This window comes from Barbus barbus (assembly GCF_936440315.1).
Source record: "Barbus barbus genome assembly, chromosome: 35".
Lineage (NCBI taxonomy): Eukaryota > Metazoa > Chordata > Actinopteri > Cypriniformes > Cyprinidae > Barbus > Barbus barbus.
Window position 1 is genome coordinate 13,109,347 of NC_136763.1, and position 23,052 is coordinate 13,132,398.

Genomic DNA, 23,052 nt, shown 5'->3' on the forward strand with positions numbered 1-23,052 from the left:
AAAAAAAAAAAAAAAAAAACTTTATTATTTAGCAATGATCCACTGAATTGATCAAAAGTGACAGCAAAAACATAATTAAAACAGATTTTTATTTCAAATAAATGCTGGAGAATCCTGAAAAAAGGGTGTCATTTCCACAAATAATATTAAGGACTATTAAGCAGCACAACTGTTTTCAACAATGATAATAATAAAAAAAAATTCTTTAGCATCAAATCAGCATATTACAATGATTTCTGAAGGACCACGTCACACTAAAGACTGGAATAATGGATGCTAAAAATTCGGTTTTGTCATCACAAGAATAAATTACATTTTAAATTGTTTTCAAATATATTCAAATAGGAATTATATTAAATTGCATTAAAAAAAAAAAAGACAACAGGATAGTGAATATATTGCTTATCATGGTTACCTGTTTGGTAACTACATGTTTGGCATAAGTAAAGCACATGATAATCTGGGAAGTTGGGCTATTTTTGTTTCAATATGGAATGAATATATGCCCCACATGGACAACACCCATCAAAAAAGATCTGAACCGCTAGTCCTACCCAATCGCTCACCCTCATCTGCTTCTGAAAGCACGGGGATCTCGTGAATGTTTTACTAGGCTGGTGGATATAGCACATGCCCTCATTCTAGTAGATTGTGAAGCTATATTTGCATAAATTATTTTATAAAAAATTCTAGGTCATAAGTCTGCCAAAATCAGAGTTTGCCAGAATCAGCAGCATCATGTCCAAGAGCTGCGTGCGTACTACTGTTTTTTTCTTTTTCAGTCTCTCACTGTTTCACATTTTTGGTTCTAGCCGCACACCTGAGCACACTGATGGGGCTGCTGCAGGCCAGCATTAGCAGTCTGTGGTGTACTTTTCCACAGTGCTTCAATGAGCTTTAATTTGCTGCCGCTGCTTGGTCTATCACTATCAGGTTTAACCCTTGGCCATGGCTGTCCCCAGCCTCCAAAATGCCTCTGAAATGCTCTCTCTCACTACAGCTGTCACCAATAAACCTGAGTCACTGACCATTAATATACTACCTTTATTACTTTGCACAAATTACCTATCCAATTTTCAAAATGTGATTGGGCTAAATTCAATAATAATTTTTGATGTTTAAAAAGTGGTTAGGTTCAGTTTCTGGATCATTAGATCTAACTTCTAACGATACTTCTGATAATTCAGATTCAAAAGCAATAAGATTAAAGATCTCTATGCGCCTACAAAGAACGCAAGGAAAACTGACAGGAGACTGATCAGAATATTGAAAGGGAAACACTGAAATGCATGGTGTAAAACATTCAGTAACATTATTAATGGAGAAATGCCTAAAATGTCAGTTCTCAGTAACAAGACAGCTTTTCTTAAATCATACAGATTAATCTGATAATAACAGAATAAAACCCGTCAAATAAGGCGAGAATTTCATGCCACAGGGCTGTCACAGAACAAGGTGGTTGTATTGGGGCATACTGACCTTGGTGAGCTTTTTGTGTATGATCAGAATTTATGAACTGGTGCAGTTTGTTCAGACTCGGGTCTGCATTCTTTATAACATGTTGCTGAAGATGACTTAACTGAAAATGTTATGCTTTAATTTAATATTGTAACTTACTGAATAATATTTCAAGGTTAGTACATGTAGGCTACGTCTCTATTGAGAATATTTTTATTTAAACACTTATTGTTTATTTAAAGGGTTATTTTTAAAGTAAATAGACAGTTTCTTTTAAACTTTAGGTTACAACATTGTTAAGCAAGAAAAACAATTTATATTGAGTAAGTTGGCACTTTGGAACCTGCCATTAAACAGGATTTTTTTATCCAAATTAAACAATTAACAATTCATAAAATTAATATAAAAATGTTTTAGCCAACAAATATCGTAATAAATAAATGGCATACTTTATGGCATAAATTAAACTACGTGTGACATCTTGCATGAGGTCTTTGAAACCAACAAACAAATCAACTACTAGAGAAAATACACATTTGTCTAACTAAACCTTTGACTCTAAACTTCCTAGTGTGACAACTTGCCCCGGTCTCCTTTAGGTTATACTCTTTAATGCGATATAAAACGTTACAATGTTATGAACTGTTAACAGCCCCGGGTCTCTCCTATAACAGCACTTCTGGAATATAACAGACTTCTCAAAGAGTAATTTATGTTTGTCTTTGGCCTGTAGTTTGTACAGGTGTTTGAGGTAAGACTCGTGCTTATCTATCAGCCGCTATGATTTCAATGAGGGTCGTCACTCCCGTAAACAAAACGCCGTTACACCAGTCCGGGGTTATTTCATAATAGATGTGTTTATTTCATGTAGGCCTCATGATAACTACAGTGTGCCACAGTTAACCGAAATATTCCCAAATTATTATTCCGCTAGATTGTATTGCGCAATCCAGATTATTATGGGACGCTTCAGTTTTCAAAGCAGAATATAAAACAGCGGGTGTCGTCCTAAATACTGCTCCAAAACAGCCAAATAGCGAATTAAAGGCAATATGAATGGAACTGTTAAGTGAATCGTTACGTTTTGGATGATAAAGGTTTGAAAGCGCTTTCTTACCTTTGTAGAAAGCTTTGAATGAGGACGTGCTCGCGTCTCTCCAGTGACGCTGCTGGTGCCGCGCGCTGCGTCAATAAGCACCACTGGCCTTTTCTAATGTTACGAGATTTTTTCTCTCTCTTTAGGCAGCTGCAGCCCCCGTCGCAATAAGGATGTTGTCGTGTGCACGACACGATCTCTCTTCCTCTCTTCCTCTCGCTTCCTTTCATAATAGCCAAAATCATTTCCCTCCTCCCACTCCCTCTCTCTCTATCTTCCTCCCCTCCCTCTCACTCTACATTTGAGCCCACCATTAATGCAACACAAGTAAATGAACCTCTTTTTTTCTTTGATACACAGTGAATGTACACAAAACAGAAGGTTTCCTCAAAGGAGGTAAAATGTGTGCCCTTCCCCCACAAAAATACACTAACACACCCCTTCACACCTCTAATGAAACCCCAATGGCACATTATGCACACCCTCACATCTCAAGGAAACCACATCATCTGTGTTCAGATTGTTATTCCCGCCACCACCACTGATTCATAAAGACTAGGAAAATGTCTGAATAATATTACACAACGCTGCTGCATACAAATATGTTTCTCTCTGACAGTATGTATAGTAAACCTAAGAAAAGGCAGGCCTATTCATTTCAGTCCAAAGGACTGAAATTAATTTTGTTTCTTCCTGTAGGATTTTTAGAAAACAATGTAAGCATTAAAGTCCTAAATCTACCTGTCAGTGTGGGTGTAGGCTACGTAGGTCGAACAAAGAGATAGAATAAGAATTTATATGAATACAGTCACATAAGTGAAATTTTCCCAAAGTTTTGCAGACAAAAGAGGTTCATTATCCATTCTCTGTTGGTTAACATGACAAATTCAAATGACTAACTGAACCTGTTGCGAAATCTGTGGGGAAATCTTTCGCCCTATCAAATGGCAAATTGCGCAGATTCCATCAATTTACAAAAAAAACCCTCAAAAAACATAGGCTAAAATAGTTGGTCAAAACTGTTCAAATCAAGAACTAACGGGCACATGCTTCTTAGAAGTTTCCTCTGAAAAATGTCTCTCCTAAAGTCAGAAACAATCTCAACAGTAGCTTTGCAATAAAAATCAAGATATCTCCAAATTAAGAACAAATGATCTATTAATATTATAGCTCTAAAATTAAACCTCATTTGTGTCTATTTTTATTCATCTAGGAATTAAAGGAGCAACATTTGAAATTAATTTGATACTTTGATGAAACACAACTCAATTAAGCATCATAAGCAATAAAAGAGCAAGCAATAAAATTTACCTTTGGGTTTTTCTTAACCTTTTTATCGGTAATACTTGTAGTCAAGGGAGATCTATATAGGAAAAGATACATAATAGGTTGGAAAAGTTAGCAACATTTTTTAAAGAACTTTGTTTTGGCTATAAATCTGCTCAAAACCTAAAACTGAAAAGCCAAACTTCGACCATCACTCATTTTATTAAATGCCGAAGAATGTTTTCTTTAGAATAGAGAAATGAAACACAGCATAAAGATATGCCATACAATTTCTTATTTTTTAACAATTGGTTTTGAAAAATGATAATATGATTAAGAAAACTAGTTTCAGGCAAAAGTTGCTCAAGGGACTAATCCAGTAATAAACTCATCTTGAAATTGAAGTTCGTATGCCCATGTGAAGGAGAGGGAAAACACAAAATACAATGAGAGATGCTTGGCATGATGAAGACAAAGAGATTTGTTAATTGATTGTGCTGTCTCAGCATGAAGTCATGAAAGGAGAGATTAAATAGCTGTCAGGCCATGGCAAATGATGCTGGAACAGTATGGTTTTAATGAATTTATTCTACTAGATTCCAGGAAGTTCCAGACTCCTCATTCTCCCCTGGCTCTCTTGTGCACAGATAAGAGGATGTGATCATTTTTCAGTGCTCTTGTCCCCAGAGACTGACACTGCCCGTCTAAGCCGGACCTCACCAGGCCAATACTAAGAGCCTGGACCCTGATTGACTGTGTGCGCCAGTCCCTGCTGTCGTATTAATTTTCATTTTGACTGCAGGAGCCTCTACAAATCTCATCAATGCTGTCACAGACTATGGCAGCGCGCATGTGATTCAGGCACTCAGCCCATGTGTGTGTCCGCCTGCCTGATGTGATACGTATTCTGATTCTCTTTGTTCAGGCCATGTAATGAATAGCTATTGATGTCAGAGGAAAACCTGTCACTCAGTGTATGTTCACATGCTGGTGAAAGAACAAGGCAGAGACCTTTATGACCCTTTGCCAAAATAAAACTTGTGTAAAACACAAAGACTAAATATTGTCTCAAATATGCATACTAAAAAAATTAATATTTATAAAAATGTATACTTTTGATCAACATGGTTAAAACTGCATTTTATTATTAAATCATGAAAATTATATAGATTTTTTATTGATATCACATGATTGGCCAAATTGAATTCATATGTTTTTATTTATTTATTTTTTGGCTACTTTTGGTGCGCCCGTTTCCGCCACTGAATAAAAAGATTAAAATAAATATAAAAGATAGCACCTTTTTATCTCACAATTCTGACTTTTTTCACACAATTCTGACTTTACATCTCACAATTCAGAATTGCCTGATAAAACCTCGCAATTCTGAATTTTTTCTCAGAATTGTGATATAACTGGGCAATTCTGACCTTTTTTTTCCCTCAGAATTGTGTGATATAAACTCACAATTGTGAGATATAAATGCGCAATTCTGTCAACATATCAGTCTTTTTTTCTCCTCAGAACTGGACTTTAGAAATAGCAATTGCGAGTTTAAATCTCACAATTCTGAGAAAAAAGTCAGAATTGTGAAAAGTCGCAATTACCATTTAATTTTTTTTTTCAGTGGCAGAAACAAGCTTCCATTCATAACAGATTGAATGAATTCTGGTTGAAATAAATACCTGCAATTGCACTGAAAATTTCTGCTTTTCCATGATGCTTCATCCACGCCAAGAGTTGTATCCGTCTGCATCATAAACAAAAACTGACTTACAAAGCATGTCAACTACGTGAATTTAATATTATGCTGATAGTGTTTCTGTCTGGTCATTCCAGGCTTACTGTATCAGCTGGCTCCAAACCCTTGGTAGGCGATCTGAGCTCCATCTGTTGCTTTCAGAAGGATCAATAGTTGTGATTTCTAATGATGTCTAAAAGCTCTGGGTAACTTGAGCATTCTGCCCAAGGCCCCACTGCTTGCCTTCACCTGCCACTGAAGAACAACCCTTGTGCCCATGCAGAGGTCACCCAATATAGACTGATTAAATGCTCAGCTCAGGATTGTGTATTGCTAATATGGGAGATTAGAGAGTCATTCCTCATAGTAAATTTTCACATCCACATCATGTATTGTATGTCTTTATAAGTTATTAAATGTATTTTTAAAATATTTTTTCAGTATCACAATATGGTTGTCAGTTTTTAAATATTTTATTTTTATATAATTTCCCCAAGTATTACAAATTGACAATTTAAAATATATACAAAATTAAAATATATCTAAAATAAAATTTAAGATATTAAATAATCTTCAAATTACATGTTCAATTTGTACATGTTGCAGAGTTCTGCATAGCATTGTCTGAGAGCCTGAATGTTTGAATGGCTCAGATCTATAGCAATGAAAAACCATAATTCAACACACAGAATAGAAATTTCCAGATCTGCCTTTTCCTTTGTCAGTTCAAATTCATGAAAACAATAGGTATTGAAACAATGAAAAGATCACATCACACTGCCTATACTAAGCATGTATTGCCACAAATACACATATATACATGTATGAATGAATGAATAAATGCAGGATTGCAAAAACACTTTGATAACAAAGTTTTCCATCCTCCGTTATTCCTATGACCAATCAATGAAGCCCTTTTCATTTTGTTTCCCTTTCCTCATCTCCAGGCAAAAGGGACAATTAGCATTTAGATAGGAAGTACTCTCATACAACCCAGAGACTGGATGGCCTTTTCTCGAAAACTCTTCATACCCTGGGGACACAGAATCAGTGGCAAAGGCCCAAAGCAGCACTGCCACTCTTAACTGAAGGATGGCACCTGGACACGATCCCCTAGGGGCTCTCTGTCATATCTCATAAATGGGCTTCATGGCCCCCAGCTGTATACTGTATGTACATATGTGTGTGTGTGTGTGTGTGTGTGTGTGTGTGTGTGCATGTTTATGTGGTTTATGAGGACACTGCCTATGTCCCCGTAATTCAAAAGGCTTAAAAAACATACTAAATGGTGTTTTTTTGAAAATCTAAAACTGCACAAAGTCTCCTGTGAGGGCTAAGTTTAGGTGTAGGGCAATAGCACACACAGTTTGTTCAGTATAAAAACCATTACGCCTATGGAGAGTCCCCATAAACCACAAAAACCAACATATGTGTGTGTGTGTGTGACTTGAGCAGAGACAGACTGAGTTGATCAGAGGTCCTGCTGGGCTCTGCCTGTCAGCCTACAACAGTATGTAAACACATTGCCAGAGCAACTGGACATGTACACCAAAAAAATATGGTTCATTAGTCGTACTTAAAGTATCACTGGAGAGAGGCAAATTTGTTGTATTTATTTATTATTTTTTTATTTAGATAAAATATATTTATATATTTATTTATAATATATTATGTTATATATAACAAATTTGTATAAATAAATGTGTGTGTGTGTGTATACAGTATATATGTACACTCTTAAAAATAAAGGTGCTTCAAAAGGTTCTTCAAGCAATGCCATAGAAGAACCATTTAGCCAAAGGTTCTTTAAAGAACCATCTCTTCCTTCTTTCACCACAAAGAACCCTTTGTGAAACAGAAAGGTTCTTCAGATGTTAAAGGTTCTTTATGGAACCATTTAGACAAAAAAGGTTCCTCTATGGCATCGTGAAGCACCTTTATTTTTAAGAGTGTATGTATACACTCACCAGCCACTTTATTAGGTACACCAGTTCAATTGCTTGGTAACACAAATTGCTAATCAGCCAATCACATGGCAGCAACTCAATGCATTTAGGCATCTAGATGTGGTGAAGACGACTTGCTGAAGTTCAAACCGAGCATCAGAATGGGGAAGAAAGAGGATTTAAGTGACTTTGAACGTGGAATGGTTGTTGGTGCCAGACGGGCTGGTCTGAGTATTTCAAAAACTGCTGATCTACTGGGATTTTCACACACAACCATCTCTAGGGTTTACAGAGAATGGTCCGAAAAAGAGAAAATATCCAGTGAGCGGCAGTTGTGTGGACGAAAATGCCTTGTTGATGTCAGAGGTCAGAGGAGAATGGGCAGACTGGTTAGAGATGATAGCAAGGCAACAGTAACTCAAATAACCACTCGTTACAACCAAGGTATGCAGAATACCATCTCTGAACGCACAACACGTCGAACCCTGAAGCAGGTGGGCTACAGCAGCAGAAGACCCCACCGGGTGTCGCTCCTGTCAGCTGTTTTTTTTTTTTTTAAATTACGATGACTGATGGCTTCAACAGAATCATACACCATTGATTAATAATAACTTCGGAGCCCATGGCAGGTCTGTCTTTAAAGGTTTATAGCATAGTAAATTTCTGTGTTGAAATACAGCACGCAAAAGTGGCACAACTGTTTACTGTATTCAAAACATTAAGTTTAACTGTGTTGTTGAGATATTTCGGCTTCAGAATAAGGCATAAATATGTCTGACATGAATCCACCAGTGATCCCCAGTTGGGTTTTGTACCTCTTGCTCTTGAATTGTACACCGGGCTCTATTTCTTCAACACATCATTCTCACAGTCACAGCACACATCCGAGGGGAGTGGGCAAGCTTGCCAACGAAGAGCTGTTTATCCCTGCCACTCAGGGACAACAGGAAAACAAAAAACATAAAGCTCAGAGCAGTTTCAGCATCTTTATCTTTAGAAAGTGTCAGGCCAGGCTGCCTGCTATACAGCAGCAATTCCCTGGACTGGGAATTGAGGATGTGCGGCGGCAGTCGTAATGCCATCTGCCTGCGGGGCATATTGTGACGGCTCGCCGGGGTGCTGCCAGTGTGGAGCACGTGATGTGACGCGGACTCAGCACACACCTGCGTTACAACAGCTGGGACATACAGCAAAATTAAGACAAGACAAAAATGAAGTAGTTTGGGTTTTTGGCCTCCACTTCAGAGTACGTTAGCACAACAGACGCACATGCGCTAGTGCTTATTGCTCTAGAGCAGAGCTCTCCAACCCTGCTCCTGGAGAGCTACCATCCTGAAGATTTCAGCTCCAACCCCAATCAAACACACCTGAACCAGCTAATCAAAGTGTTCAGGGCTACTTGATAATTACAGACAGGTGTATTGCAGCAGGGTTGGAACTGAAGTCTGCAGGACAGTAGCTCTCCAGGAGCAGGGTGGGAGATCCCTGCTCTTGAGAGTGTCTTGCAAGGAGACAAGCTGTAGGATTTTGCGTTTAGGGCAATTAAAGGGATAGTTCCACCAAAAATTAAAATTTGCTGGTAATTTATTCACCCTCAGAACATCGAAGTTGTAGGTGACTTTTTTCCTCAGTAGAACAGTAAAGAAGGTTTAATATGTCCCAGTAAAAAAAGATTTGTGGGTGAACTATCCCTTTAAGGTGAATATTCCTTGAGTGGAATTAATTTTTTTTGGGGAAAATTTTTAAAAATCATAATAGTTGAATTTAAATCAAATAAACTATTTTAAGAAACCAAAGTTAGATCAAAAAATTATTTAACTTGCTCATTCATTTTATTGACATGGCTGTGAATTTTCAACTAATACTAAGATCTAACATAAGATCTAAAATGATTTAACATATACATTATATATTAACACACATATATATATATATATATATATATATATATATATATATATATATATATATGCGCATGTATATATCAATATACATTTATACACACACACAAACAAAATGAACAATTTTATATATAAATGAACATTTTCAACTCTGCTTCAACACATTAAACTCCAACACTTCATTTTAACACTGGCTCCAGGAAGCACAATGGCCTGTAATCAAAATCTTTTGTAGAGAAATGTGTATTCATACTGAGCTCTAGATGGATTACAAAATTAGCCATGCAAATAGAATTAATCTTTGTCATTTGAAGCAGCATGTGCAGATGGTTGCATGTGTAATTGGAGTCTGATTAATTCTTCAGTCCTGTTGTGTGTATTGAAAATGTAATAAAATTCTGACATGAAAAGGACTACAGTTCAGTGACGGCCACAAGAGGAGCGGACCCACAATAGTTGAGCCACCCGGACCCTAAACAGACCACACCCGTCGGCTCTTATCACAGTGGATGAATACCATGGGACATGACCCATTAAACCCCATTATCTAGATAGAGAGAATATGAGAGAGCAGGACCATTGATCCGTCAAAGGAGGGGGAGGAAAGATGGCCATCGTCTCTTGTCTGCTAGCTGATCTTCCTGGGGAGGCTGACATTTTTGGAGGTCCTCAGAAGTCTGGAGGTGACACCGCTTTGTAATAAGGCAGTGCTTTGTGTCCATCTGACGTCAGGCTTGGCCAAAACCTTGGCGCATCGGCCATTTCCCAAATGAACATCGACCTTAACTGGGCCAGATGCCCTTTTTCTGATCTCAACCACTAAAGAGATGACTTTTAATTGTAGAATGAGATGAAGTTCCTTTCAGCATGATACCATGCGAGAAGCTCTCCGGATGAAAGTGATGCGCAAGCTCTATGAACTGTGTATCCGGAGGAGAGACGTGGCTCAGATGGCGAGATAAAAGAATCCCTCTGTGTGACGATTAGTGAGATTGACAGAACTGCAGAATGCACTTGCTTGCCATGCACATTACTTTAAATCACTTGTCTTGACAGCTATATGTTAGGAAGCATAAAACTGAAGAACTGAAATTTTTGTACTTTAATATTGTACTTTGGTATGATAATAAAGGTAAGATTCTTTGAGAGAAATTAATACTAAATTGATCAAAAGTGTCAGTAAAGACAGTTATAATGTTACAAAAGATTTCTATTTCAAATAAATGCTGTTCTTTTCAACTTTGTGTTTATCAAAGAATCCTGACAAAAATCACCAAAATATTCCACCAAAATTGATCATAATGATAAATATTACTTGAGCACCAAAATCTTTCAAAACCATTAGAATGATTTCTGATGGACATTGAAGACTGGAGTATCAGCAAAATTCATATATATATATATATATATATATATATATATACACACATATACATATACATACATACATACATATACATATATATATAAATATATAAAACGTGCCTTACTATCTTGAGATACTTCCTGTTAAAGCAGTGCTTTATTGTTTCAGACCCACTGTGCATCAGTGCTCTCTTAAAATTGTTCAAGTGACAGATTACCCAATTTGTATCGCCTACATTTTGTTACTGTCGATAAAAATAATTTACTGATAATAATTAAAAGAATTTAATGAACCCAATTATCTGCTGACTTAGAAAACAGCAGATGACAGCAGAAGTAACGAAATGCGTATTTGAAAGATTAATATCTCTGACTTTGAGGACCTTAAATGAATTATTCATAGCATATGTATTTATTTTAGACCCCCTTCCCTTCAGTGGGGTGATTATACCCTTGATTTCTTCATGCTCAGTGGCGATGGCACCCATACTGTCAAAAATGGAAAGAGTGAAGAACGGGGGAGGGAGGTGTGTCTCGGTGACATGTGAGCTAATTGACTTCCAGTGGCATCCACCCATTGTGCCAGCTGGGGCTGTTCAGTCTGATCTGCTTTCATTTGGCCTCAGGGAGCAGAACCCCCCTCTCCCTCCCATCCTCCTTTGGATGGACTGACAGAAGGATGGAAAACATCTTTCCGTTGCACCTTTCCACCACACATAGCATTAGCTTTATATTGGTCTGCTGCTCCGGTCAGATGCCATAAGTGACATTAATTATTGAGAGCTTGATGAGTGATGGAAGCTGCAGCTTTTAAGCACAGAGTGCTGTCTGACGTTCAGACCAGGCCTGTTTGAAAAATGAATGGTAATAAGATGATGGTAACACTCACGGCTGATTTTTGTTTTTCCTCCTTGATTAATGATCAGTGGGTGACAAATGTCACATGTCCCTGATAAATGTTGAAAGGTAGAAAGATGCATTTGTCACACCACTGGCATCTCTGGCAGCTTATTAATTTCTTTATTTATTCTTCTTTGTTTGTATACATGAAGGTGGAAAGTATGATTCAGTGGTGTACTGGATAGAAGTAGAAGGTAGAAAATTATTAGAAATGCAATCTTTGTTCACGTTGTATTTTTGTAAATATTGAAAAACACCATCAAATTGAAAGAATTTCCTTTACACATTTAATACACTTGAATGCACATAATAGTTTTCAGTCATGTCTTTCAAGATGTGAATCTTTGTTTGTTTGAATCATGCATTTTAATGATTATGATAAATATGCATTAGAGCTACTATATTTTACCTGAACTATCGTGCTTTTTCAAAGAAGGGTAAGTATATAAATTATATCTATATATCTATATATATATCTATATATATATCTATATACATATACACACAGTGCCTTGCGAAAGTATTCATGTTTTATGTTGCTGCCTTATGTTAAACTGCTTTAAATTATTTTTCCCCATATCAATCTACACTCCATACACAATGGTAAAGGAAAAAGAAACAGGAAAAAGAAAAAGGTTTTTAACATCTTTGCAAATTTATTAAAAATAAAAAAACTTAAATAATTCCATTGCATAAGTACTCATACCCTTCTCTGGGACCGTTGGAATTTAGCTCAGGAGCATTCATATTGCTTGTAGGTGTTATTAGACTTTGAGTGAAGGTAACTTGTGGCAAATTCAATTGAATGGTATGATTTGGAAAGGGACACACATCTTAATAAAATGTCCAACAGCTGATAATGCCTATCAGAGCAAAAATCAAGCCCTGTGGTCAAAAGAACAGTCTGTAGAGCTCAGAAACAGGTTTGCGTCAAGCCACACATCTGGGGAAGAATTCAGAAAAACATTCTGCTTCATGGAAGGTTCAAAGAAACATGTAGTCTCTGTTAGCCTTAATGTAAGAAGTTTGAAACAACCAGGATTCTTCTCAGAGCTGGCCTCCTGGCCAAACTGAGCAACTGATGGAGAAGGGCTTTGGTTAGAGTGGTGACGAAGAACATGATGGTCACTCTAGTTGAGCTCCATAATCGTATATGCAGATAGGAGAAATCTACAGAAGAGCAACACTCCACCGATCTGGGCTTTATGGCAAGACTCAATCCTCTCTCCAGTGTAGACACATGAAAACACACTTAGAATTTGCAAAAAAAAAAAGCACCTAAAGAACCCTCAGACTGTGAGAAATAATATTATCTGGTCTGAAGAACCTCAATTCCAAGCATCATGTTTGAAGGAAAGCAGGTACTGTTCATCACATGCAGAGTACCATCCCAAAAGTAAAGTGTGCTGGCAGCAGCCTCATGCTATGGGGCTGTTTTTCAGTGGCATGGACTGAGGGACTCGTCAGAGTAGAAGAAAAGCTCAATGCACCAAAATATAGAGATAGCCTTAATGAAAACCCAGTCCAGAGCATTCAGAACCTCAGACAGGCAGAATGTTTACCTTCCAACAGGACAATGACCCTAAACACAAAGAAAGAGTGGCTTATAGACAACTCTGTGAATGTCCTTTAGTGGCCCAGCCACAGCCTGAGCTTGAACCCAATCAAATATTTCTGGAGAAACCTGAAAATGTGAAAAACCTGAAAATTTCTGGAAAAGAGCTTGAGAGGTGAAGAGGTGAGGAGAAGAATAGCAGATAATTGGCAAATGCTGATGAGCAAAGCTTGTCGCATCAAACAAAAAAGACTTGAGGCTGTAAAGGTGCTTCAGCTAAATATTTAGTTAAGGGTATGAATACTTATGGAATGTACTTATTTCAGTTTTTTTTATTTGTAATTAATTTAAAAAATTGTGACAATTCTGTTTTTGCTTTGTCAATATGGTGTATGGAGTGTAGACTGATGTAAAAAAAAAACAACCTAATTTAAAGCAGTTAACATAAGGCAGCAACATAAAACTTGAAAAGAAAATGAATGGGTATGAATACTTTCGCAAGGCACTCTATATAGTAGGCTATACTTGTTTTTTTTTTTTTTTTATTCAGACACCAGATAATTTGTATATATATATATATATATATATATATATATATATATATATATATATATATATATATTTATAAATGGGTGCAGTATACTATAGCAAATAAAATGACATATTATACTTAAAAATACCCTACAGTGGACTACCAGTAAATTTCCTAAAAATTTGGGACCAAAAATTATTCAGACACTTTGACCTGACCATGTTTTGCTTAAGTGTTTTTTCTTTAATTGCTAATTGCTAAGATAATGTGAGAACTTTTGAAGGTGTCTGAATAAATTTTGGGTTGACCGTATGTTTAATAATATAATATAATATATTTAAGTCTGTGAAAACTGCATTTTACTGTATTTTTAGATCTGAAAAAAAAAAAAAAAAAGACTGATGTCATTGACCCATATATATATTGGATATTTCTAAAGTGACACTGTGTTTGATGTATGCCATACAAACACAAACTCACACATAAAAGCAGGCTTTTCATTTAGTGCACAGAGAATGACTGATTGCATATGGTGCACTCAGAGAGATTGAGTCTGGAACAGATGTCACCTGACAGACAACTGTATGTCCATCAGCCAGGATCAATACTGGGCATGTATTTGAGAGGGACAGAAGGAAACGCTTGGAGAACAAGGCATGATCTAGTATAGACAACACGAACTAGACACAGCAACTTCCACCGACAGGCCTATTTGTTTTTGTGCAATACTGAAAAAAACTATTAGTTCCACAGAGTGGCTCATTTCTGTGATCTTATTAGAAGAGATGGCACTATTTTTCCATATGCATTTAAGTCAGTCACTTGGACAGTTAAGCTGAACTGCAGTGATGTCATCAGAGTGGGAGGGGTGTTGAATGATGACCAGCACTCAGGATGTGTTGTTTGGAGTGTACAGTGTGTGTCGTCAGCTGTTTCAGATTCTGAAAACATGGCAAGCAGCTTGTGAATGTTGTAATGATGGGATTAATCTGTAGGCTACTGAAGGATTGATGAAATTTCAAATAAAACAAAAAAAAAATCAAAAGGCAAAATTGTGTAAATAAATGGTTCATTATTTTGATACAACATATGGGTGAATTCTGAAAATATGACTACTTTGTGACAGTAAAAAGTAGCCCCAAGTCACCCTATTCATTTAAAAATAAATGAATTTTCAAAGCTGAATTTTCAGCTGCTGTTACTCCAATCTTCAGTGTCACGTGATCCTTCAGAAATAATTCTATATGCTGATTTGGTGATCAAGAAATATTATTATTATTATTATTATTAATGTAAAAACAGTTGTTCTGCTTAACATTTTTATGAAAACCGTGATAATATTTTTTCCATATCTTTTTATGAAAAGAAAGTTTAAAAGACCAGCATTTATTTGAAATACTAATATTTTGTAACATTATAAATGTCTTTACTGTCCCTTTTAATAAATTCAATGCATCCTTACTAAATAAAAGTATTAATGTCTTATAATAAACAAATAAATAAACCTTCTGACCCCAAATGTTTGAAGAGTCGTGAACATATATATATACATATATATATATATATATATATGCTTTCCGGTAGCTCAAATAGTAGAGCATGGTGCTAGCAATGCCAAAGTCATGGGTTCGATTCCCAGGGAAAGTAAGAGCTGATAAAATGTAAAAACTGTAACTTCAATGCAATGTAAGTCGCATCTGCTAAATGCATAAATGTAAGTATATTTTTTATTGCTTAAATATTTACATTTTTCAAATGCAAATTATGAAGATAAAACAAGCAGTACCACTCTTTTTGCCTGCATCTGACATCAAAACTCAACTTTTATTAAAACCCCAGAATGATAAGCTAAAAGCACAATTGCCAAATCATGATGTGCGACTTTGATGAAGGACGTCACGCGGCTCAGCTGTCAAGTAAAATTGACACTGACTCTTGGCCAGAGAGCAAAGAGCTGGGTAAAAAATGGCAGTCTCAGATAAGAACGGACCATCTTTCTGTCTTTACCTTTGAAGTCGCAAGTGGCTGTGAAACATGGCTAGACACTGACTAACATCAGCCCACACTCCTCAGCACAACTCAAAGCGGTTACAAACACATAGCAGTTCCAGCCAAACCTACAGAACAATGATGTTCATTCTTTGATAACATAATTACAAGTAGATTTAACAACTGTCATCTATAAAGTGGTTGATTTTGCAGAACAGTTATTGGTGATTTTATTGCCCATATAAAGAAGCAAAGAGCTAATGTTTGCAGTTTACAAAGCGGACAGTTAGCCTGATGTTATGTGAAATATGGTTCTCTAACAGAATAATCAATAAACACAAATGGATTCACTAAAGCATCATGAACACGGATGAGCTCAAAGCTAAGTGTCAGGTCTGTTTCATACCGCACATGTAAGCAGATTTTAAGATGCGCATATTTTTATTTTGATGCCATGTTAACAGTATTCACGCTGCTGGAGGAAATGTACAGAAGTCAACACAGAATATAAATGAATATGTATATTCCTTATATATGTATATGCCATTATTTTTATTTCAGTATTTAAATATTTCATTGTTTGTCATTATCACTTTGTGTTAACGAGCTTCTTGTGCTTGTCTGTGGTAAACTTTCTAAAATACTGCACACTATGCAACGACAAGACTTTGCAAAATTGATCAATCAGGTTTTTGGCCATGCTGTCTGATGTCTAGCCCCTTGATGGAGGGAAACCTACTGGAAGAAGATCAGACTGAATGATTCAGCCAGGCTGGAAGATCAGTACAGGTTAAAATGTGACGACTGGTATGAGTTTGTATTACAGGAGCATGTGCCTGCGTTTATCCTAATTATCTCAGAGACGATCGCTATCTCTCTCAGAGCTCTAGGACTAAAGATTTTTAGCATCTTTAGTTCATCATTTTAGGTTTTCTGAAATTATGAAATGGGCTACATTGTACATTGCTTAAAATGTTGTCAGTTTAAAGAAATAAGTTCACCCTAAAATGAAAATTTGCTGAACATTTTCTTACCTTCAGAACATCCAAGATGTAGATGAGTGTTTCTTCATCAGAACAGATTTAAAGATATTAAGCATCACTTGCTCACCAATGGATCCTCTGTAATGAATGGGTGCCGTCAGAATGAGAGTCCAAACAGCTGAGAAAAACACAATAATCTACAAGTAATCCATACACTGTAAAAAATGACCATGAATTTAATGGTAAAAGACTGTAAAAATGCTACAGTAAAAACCTGTTAAATGATTAACGGTAAGTTCCCCTACTATTTACGGTGAAAAACTGTACTGGATATTTTATAGTAGTATACCATTTTTGGAAGTGGAAAAAGAATGTATAATTTACAGTGAATAACCGTAAATTGATATTCCCAGAATTCCCTGCGTTACATTTCAAATTTGATGTTTCTTTGTTGAAATAACTATGTTTCTATGTTTTATCTCATCAGTTTTGTAGGGTGGTATGTCACATCAAATGTTGTTAAATTAATGTTTATTGCATTATTTAAGTTCCATGTGTTACCATGATGGTGTTTAGTGTTTGTGTGAATGACACCGTGCACCTTGAATGAATGAATGAATGAATGAATGAATGATGCATTTATATAGCGCTTTTGTTGTGTATTGCTGTACACCCAAAGCGCTTTACAATCATGTGGGGGGGGGTCTCTCCTCAACCACCACCAGTGTGCAGCATCCACTTGAATGATGCGACGGCAGCCACAGGACAACGGCACCAGTGCGCTCACCACACACCAGCTACAAGTGGAGAGGAGAGAGAGTCATAGAGCCAATCAAGTGTATGGGGATTATTAGGAGGCCATGATAGACAAGGGCCAGTAGAGGGAATTTGGCCAGGACACCGGGGTTACACCCCTACTCTTTACGAGAAGTGCCATGGGATTTTTAATGACCACAGAGAGTCAGGACCTCGGTTTAACGTCTCATCCGAAAGACGGTGCTTTTTGACAGTATAGTGTCCCCGTCACTATACCGGGGCATTAGGACCCACACAGACCGCAGGGTGAGCACCCTCTGCTGGCCTCACTAACACCTCTATATATGGCCTCACCTTCTATATGTTAATATTTAAAAGCTGCGCGTGATGGGATTTGGTTCATCATTTGACTCTCTCATCACCACCTGCTTTTGGTGGTTATCAGTGTATTACAAAGGTACAAAATAGATTTCAGTACCTCAATAGGTTGGTACATTACCATTATATCAGTTAATGAAATTGTGGTATTTAAATGTAAATTTAAGTTAAAACCTTAAAACCTAAAATGTTGCTACCATATTTTTTACGGTAAAATTCTGGCAACCACAGCTTCCGTTTTTTTTACTGTAAATTTTAAGGATTTTTATTTAAGTGTACGACTCCAGTCCATCAATAATGTCTGAAAGAAAAAGCTTGATGTTTGTAAACAAATCCATCATATAATGTGTTTTAACTATTGCTTCCAGCAAAAATACCTCTATTGCTCTATTCACAACCTCACTTTCTGACGGCACCCACTCACTGCAAAGGATCCAATGGTGAGCATGTGATGTACTGCTAAATTTCTCCAAATCTGTTCTGATGAAGAAACAAATTTATCTACATCTTGGATGACAGCTAATTATTTAAGTTGACTATTTCGTAAGCTGCATAAACTTTGAACTCTGTTTTCATTAGCAAACAACCCATATAATTAAAACCAATGTCAGGTTAATGATGCACCACGCTTTCACATGAATCATTCGACCACATTTTGTCAATGTACCTGCATTTAGAGAGTAATTTAACCCCATTTATTTAAAGAAGTAATTACAGAATCCTATCTGCTACTGAAAGGGGCTTGAAGCTCTGGCCATGGATATTTTAGTTAATGGTGTCCGTGAGAGATATATGTGACAGGTGTTTAAAAGGTCTGGCTTTTCTCTCAGATGGCGGAAGGCAGAGGGCATTAATATTTACCAGTCTCAGGGGGGTTAAGGCAAAATGTATTCATCTCTCCTAAATAAAATATGTCTATGGTACACTCTTTCAGGGTCCACAACAGATTTATCATCACAGGCTTATTTATTTCACCACTCTTTTTTTTTGTGCCTCTTGCCATCTGAGTAAAAGAAAGAAGTCGGCTACATTAAGCTGTGCAAGTCATTATAGTCATCCGGATATGGGCAAAATCAATGGGGAGAGCTGTGGCTCACTCAAATGTAGTGTGGATGATGAGTTGGCCTGTGCAGCTAAAGAGAATGATGAAAAGAGATCTGCATCATGTGGGTTTTAAACTAAGGTTAACCCACCTTGAATGACACAAATTAGAATGTATACATATTGAAACAAATTATACATAAAAATTATAATAAATTACATATTTAATAGCATTAACATTAAATATTAAAGTATTATTTTATATAATTATAAAAGTTTCTTTCATACAATATAAAATAAATTAATATAAAACAATAGCCTCTTGTATATAAAAATGAATGAATCTGCCCGTTTTCTCTGTGTACACACACACGCACGCTTATGACCCAACCAAACCATTAAGTGTTTAAAAAGTGAAACTGTTATGTAATCAGAGGCAAGGACAGATCAGAAGGTTGAGAAAAGGACACAGCTTTACTATAAAGAAAGGCGTCTCGAGCAGATTAAGTTGCAGCATCTCGTCATACACGCATACATGTTGAACAATAATGATTGACCATTTCCTTGGCCAGATTTACAGAAAAAAAACAAAAAAAAAAACAGTTTACCTGCATGATCAACGATTTAAAAAGCTGCTCCGATGCACAAATGGCTAAAAATACAATAAGGATGATAATAATAATCAACATGTATGGTTTTGAAAAAAAACAAACGTGTCATGAGAATAGCTGTGGCAATTATTGTACTCTGTTTTATGGTAACTAATTTATGCCAACTAATTTATATTACCAGTTAATAAGTACACAGATGATCCGACATTGGGAGAAAGACAGAATAAGCAATATACCAACAAATATATAGTTGTATATATTTTTGAACATCGCCAGTCCACAACAACTCATGGACAGGGGAACAATCTGTGAGGACATTAAAAGTGGCTGCAGAAGTTCAAGGCAAGTTTGGACAAAATAGTTTTAAGCTGACTCTGAATTGCCTTGATGTTAAACCGTGTGACTCACAAAGCTACAACAACGTCATGTGTGATCTAAAGAGTTGTCTGTGCATGTAAGTCACTACAAAAGCTGGTAGACTAGGCCTACTGTGCAGAAAATAGAAGAGCGAAAGGCAAATGAGGACAGTATTGCTTTGAGGTACTGGAGAGGAAGCAGATCTGATGGATCCAAGGAATTTCATTAACACGTATTTCTTTACTGTGAAGGCATCGTATATGACAACGCATCCCTATCAGGGAGTTATGACCTGATATTCAGCCCTTTTAAAGAGCATGATCAACTGGGCTGTGTCACAGGTGAAAGGCATTATGGAGCCAGTGTTGAAGTAATACATGAACAGACAAACCATTTTCTCTTGCATAACACAATTCAAATGTTTACAAAAAAGTTATCATCCTCAGTGCAGAATGCTACAATGGTACAGCTCTACAGCATTTGCTATTTACATCATCGGTAATGGTGAAATTGGGACGTGAGTGAAGGAATGTGTCACGATTAGAATGACAGGACACAAAAACAAGTCTCATTCAAATTACCCAAGATCACTGGCTGAACCCGAATCCAAACCTGTGCATGGAGTCTTTCATTTTGGGATGCACCAAAATAATTTTTATTTTTTCCTTATTGTAACACAGTAAACCTAATCAAAAACAAAATAATATATATATATACACATCATGATCGAGGCCTTATTTGAGAAAAATAAATACACAATATTTCCATTTAATGTTATGTAGAAATCACATTAAATAAATTCTAAAATATTAACACAATAGCAGTATAAGACATTAATACTAAAAAGAGCAGCACAATTAACAAATAAGACATACTCCTTTTAACAGTGACATCACTTTTCACTATTTTACATCGCCACAAACATGGTCCTTGATTTCTGAAGTATGTTTTCATCTACATTACACAGAGAAGATTTTAACGTCACAGCTCAGATTCCAAATAGCTGTTGTGTAATCGTTAATAAATTATTAATATATTAGTCCCTATTATTTTTATAAATAAAATCAAGATAAATATGTAGAGGGGTCCAAAAGTTTGAGATCACTAGTAAAAATGTATAAATGTGGTTTGTCGCCGTTTTGCTTTAATGACAGCAGAAATTGAAGCTGCATAAACTCAACAAGTTTGTGTAAAACCAGGATGATTTTAAAGCATACAAAGACAGATGTTCTTAGAATGTGGAAGGAAAACATCTGACCATCAGACAGACTCAGTGTTTCAAATGATTCAGCTCCTTATTTAATTAAATCCTAAAGTTGGCATGAAACAGAATCTGCAATTGTGTTTTTCCCAATGTGTTCAGCTTCTGAGGACAGTATTGCTTTGAGGTACTGAGAACAAAAGAAAAGTGATTTTGTCTATTGAGAGCTGATTACAAAATGGCACATGATTTAATAATAATAAAAGTAATGAGCATGAATAAATCATTTGTATATATATCCATAACATTGTCAATTTTGATATCTTTTAAATATCTAAATTTTTAGTTTTCAATTTTTCAAAGTCATAAAATGTTGTTTATTTCCAGGTGCAAATTTAACCATAGTAGTGCAGAAGATGAAGTAATTGTAGTAGTATGACAGCGGCACTACAGTTACACTGGGATGTCCTCAGCTGCTCTCCCTACAAAGAGAATCAACACCGGATCAACCCCAAACAATATGTACACTTCTCTTTAACGACTCGGTATGTCTATGTTGAGTTATTCATGTCTAGAAATCCTCATATGACAACCCACTTATGTATTGATGCACCCCAAACTTTTTTAGACTCCTTGAAGAAACTTATTCTGACACTGAAATCTTCACCAAGCTGATAAAAAAAAAAAGAAAGAAAGAAAATCAAACATGAACATTTCATCATCATCATTCTCTTTTGAGGACTATTTAAATCAAGTCTTATATTAAAAAAAAGGAATATATCATTGTGTATTTAACTCTTCATATTTCAACCTCTCCATTGTCCTTTGCGCTAAAATACTACCATGCTTCAAAATATTGTCTGTTTTTTTCTTCATTTACAAGTGATGCCATCTAACCCCGGCTGATAAATATTGGTGGCGTTTTATAGTTGCAGCCAGTAAAAATATATTAACAGAGCAATGGCAAATGAAAGAATGATATCAGTCCTGTCACGTACTGTATACGGTCAGGACTGGATGGTACTTTTTTTGTTGCGAAAGTTAACATAAAAAAGAAAACATGAAATTTTAACGTCCAATTTTAACCCAAAAGCACGATAATAATAATACATAGTGCATAGTTTTATAAAGCACATCAAACCGTGCCAGCACTGTCTAGAGAATTCATGTTTTTGGATGCATCTATTTGCGGTGGAGGAAAGATAAGATCATTCACTGCGGAAATATCAATATGATAAACGTATTTGCCGACGTTCTGCAGTTGATTCGACCCACAGTTGATATGTCACAGGTCTGGTGCTTGTCTCTCTGTTTCTTTGATGCTAGCTACAGTTAGGAGGAGGAGGAAGGGGCAGATTAAAGATTTACAAAATAAAAAAAGAAGAGCATACGCCACATGAAAAGCTCGAAAGTCTGCCCCGTCACCCTAAAGGCACACCAAAGTCTGTGTGGGGCATGGGGATACCTTAAAGAAAGGTTTCTGAACACCGTTTTTGGCTCACCTGCCTTTCCCCATCCCTTGTTTAGAAGGATCATGCACTCCAGTGCATTGTATGTGAATACTTGTAATTCTTTCTGTGTGTGTGTGTGTGTGTATATATATAATTTTTTTTACGCGTGTAGTGACACCCTCCGGCCGGCTGGGGGTGCCGTGCTCAGGTCAGGGTGTTATGCCAGAGAGTAGATGGCATTAACGGGTGACGTGGCTTCTGAGCTCTCATTTCCTTCTGTCTCCTCTTTGTCCTTCTTAACTGTATACTGGCCTATGAAAGAGCCGTCCTCGTTGAACTGTCCGTCTCCTCCTTCACCATAATCCACCAGACTGTCGTCGCTCTCTTTTACGTTCCCGTCCAGGGATGTTTGGCTGCCTTGCAATGGCTTGTTGTCTTCGTCACTGCTGTTGGAAGAAAGAGAAAAATAGTTAGAACATGCTTCGACCGGATAGCATGGACCTGTTACAGTAGCACCCTTAATTT

The 23,052-nt window shown here is 36.5% G+C and overlaps 2 protein-coding genes across 7 annotated transcripts in view; both read right to left on the reverse strand.

Moving 5' to 3' along the window:
- The window catches only part of LOC306854725 (contactin-2-like), a 31,006-nt gene extending 28,219 nt beyond the window's left edge, over positions 1-2,787 (reverse strand). Inside the window, exon 1 of the mRNA XM_079392964.1 lies at positions 2,576-2,787. The gene's annotated coding sequence lies outside the window, so the exon portion shown is untranslated. The remainder of the gene's footprint in view (positions 1-2,575) is intronic.
- Positions 2,788-19,364: 16,577 nt separating this feature from the next.
- The window catches only part of LOC306854964 (neurofascin-like), a 68,566-nt gene continuing 64,878 nt past the window's right edge, over positions 19,365-23,052 (reverse strand). For all 6 annotated transcript variants that reach the window (XM_079393305.1, XM_079393306.1, XM_079393303.1 and 3 more), the window contains one exon: positions 19,365-22,973. In XM_079393305.1, the coding sequence (XP_079249431.1) occupies positions 22,745-22,973 (229 nt within the window). In that variant the 3' untranslated portion in view covers positions 19,365-22,744. The remainder of the gene's footprint in view (positions 22,974-23,052) is intronic.